Source organism: Otolemur garnettii, unplaced genomic scaffold (assembly GCF_000181295.1).
Source record: "Otolemur garnettii isolate 467f Iridium unplaced genomic scaffold, OtoGar3 scaffold00016, whole genome shotgun sequence".
Classification (NCBI taxonomy): domain Eukaryota; kingdom Metazoa; phylum Chordata; class Mammalia; order Primates; family Galagidae; genus Otolemur; species Otolemur garnettii.
The window spans coordinates 28140216-28141932 of NW_003852411.1; the positions used below are offsets into that span (position 1 = coordinate 28140216).

A 1717-nucleotide genomic window follows, 5' to 3' on the forward strand; every position below is an offset into this window, starting at 1 on the left:
AAAGAAAGAGTTGGCACACACATGTGCAATCTTTATAGATATGTGATGTTTAGGAGGCATAAGCCTAGCATGATGTGTGCAAAGAAGTGTTTACCAATACAGCTAAGGAGAGCTAGAGCTTAAGGTCTAATTGCCTGGTGTTACTCTGGTGTTACCCCAGTGTTTTTCTAAGAGTGTGCTATCCTAAAAATGGGAATAAATTAAACAAATAGATAACTCATAATCTTCTCAAATTCTCTAAATTACTGAAGAAAGAAAAATGAGTTTCTCTCTGTTAAAGTTACTGTCTTGGACCGAATCTTATAATGCAATGCTAGACATGCTGGATAAACATTATCACAAGCAGTTCAATTAGGCCCTTATTTGAAAGGCAAATATAAATCTCAAATATCTCAATTATTCAAAGAACACTATAGTATATATACGAACTTCAAAGAAAAGACCATAAGCCTATCAATTATTCTCTCCCTAACAGTTCCTAACATAGGAAAACAAACCACGGTTATGAGATTAAAAATAAAACCCCCCCAAAACTCAGCCTTTCCCTGATGTTAGCAAATATCAAAGAAAACCTCATTCTGAGAAATGCTTTTCAGTAACTAAAATCTGCCACTTTATATAAATATAAAAATAAATTCTATTCTAAAGCCCATACAATTTGATATCTATAACAAACATTTCAAAACAGATTAATAATTCTTTTAAATGATGTTACTGATATGCAACCCCAAAACATATGCAAATCTTACATATTGCCAAAAAAATTCCATATATGTCTCACGGCATGCTTCTCTGAAGTGAATAAAGTTGATAATGCCACTTAAAAACCGATTTGTCCGTTTTCCTTCTAAAATAGAGAATGAGAGTATTTAAAGTTTTGAACCAATATAAAAATGAAAATTCATCCTCTCCTACCACCTACTCTGCCCGTAATAAACTAAAACCGGACAGGCGATAACAAGGTGCAAAGAATCTGTTCTTACTTACAAGTCAGAATATTATTAACTGGAAAAAAAAAAGACAAACTACTTTTGGTCATGAAGAAATAACAGAGACCTAGAAAAACTGACAAAAGTATATGAAGCAACAAATTTTAGACCCTGGACAACACGGGCAGTAACAGGACAACAATCTCCAAGAGAACCGAATGAGGTAAACCCCAGAAATATACCAGCCCAGGACCTGGAGAGTCGTCAGGCTGTACCCCAGAGAGGGAGAACACAAACAAAACCTACAGGTCTTGCTAAATTAAGAAGACAGAGTTTAGAGCAGGGGTCCTCAAACTTTTTAAACAGGGGGCCAGTTCACTGTCCCTCAGACCGTTGGAGGGCCAGACTGCGGGCCCAGGACAAGTTGGCTGCTAAGCAGGACAGGTTAGCGGTGGCAAAAACACCCAGCAGGCCAGATAAATGTCCTAGGTGGGCCGCATATGTCCTAGGTAGGCCGTAATTTGAGGACGCCTGGTTTTTAGAGTTTGTAGAGACCAATGCATCTAGGATGTACGAGATTCAGTACTTGATAAAAATTATCTGCAAAGACAAAGAGTTCCAGATGCCTGTAGAGGAGTCTCCCCACGTTCTCACCTGAGTACTACTTGCTACATGAATATGAAGAAACTAATGCCAGGAAAATGACCAGAAATATTTAAAGTAGTTAAAAACAAAACTAATATCCAACAAGGTAAAATTCACAAAGTCTGGCATCCCATAAAAATGAC

General features: G+C 37.2%; 1 protein-coding gene across 1 annotated transcript in view; it reads right to left on the bottom strand.

Moving 5' to 3' along the window:
- NUF2 (NUF2, NDC80 kinetochore complex component) overlaps positions 1–1717 on the bottom strand; it is a 29187-nt gene that overhangs the window by 23928 nt on the left and 3542 nt on the right. Inside the window, exon 3 of the mRNA XM_023510772.1 lies at positions 750–847. Within this exon, the coding sequence (XP_023366540.1) occupies positions 750–847 (98 nt within the window). The remainder of the gene's footprint in view (positions 1–749; positions 848–1717) is intronic.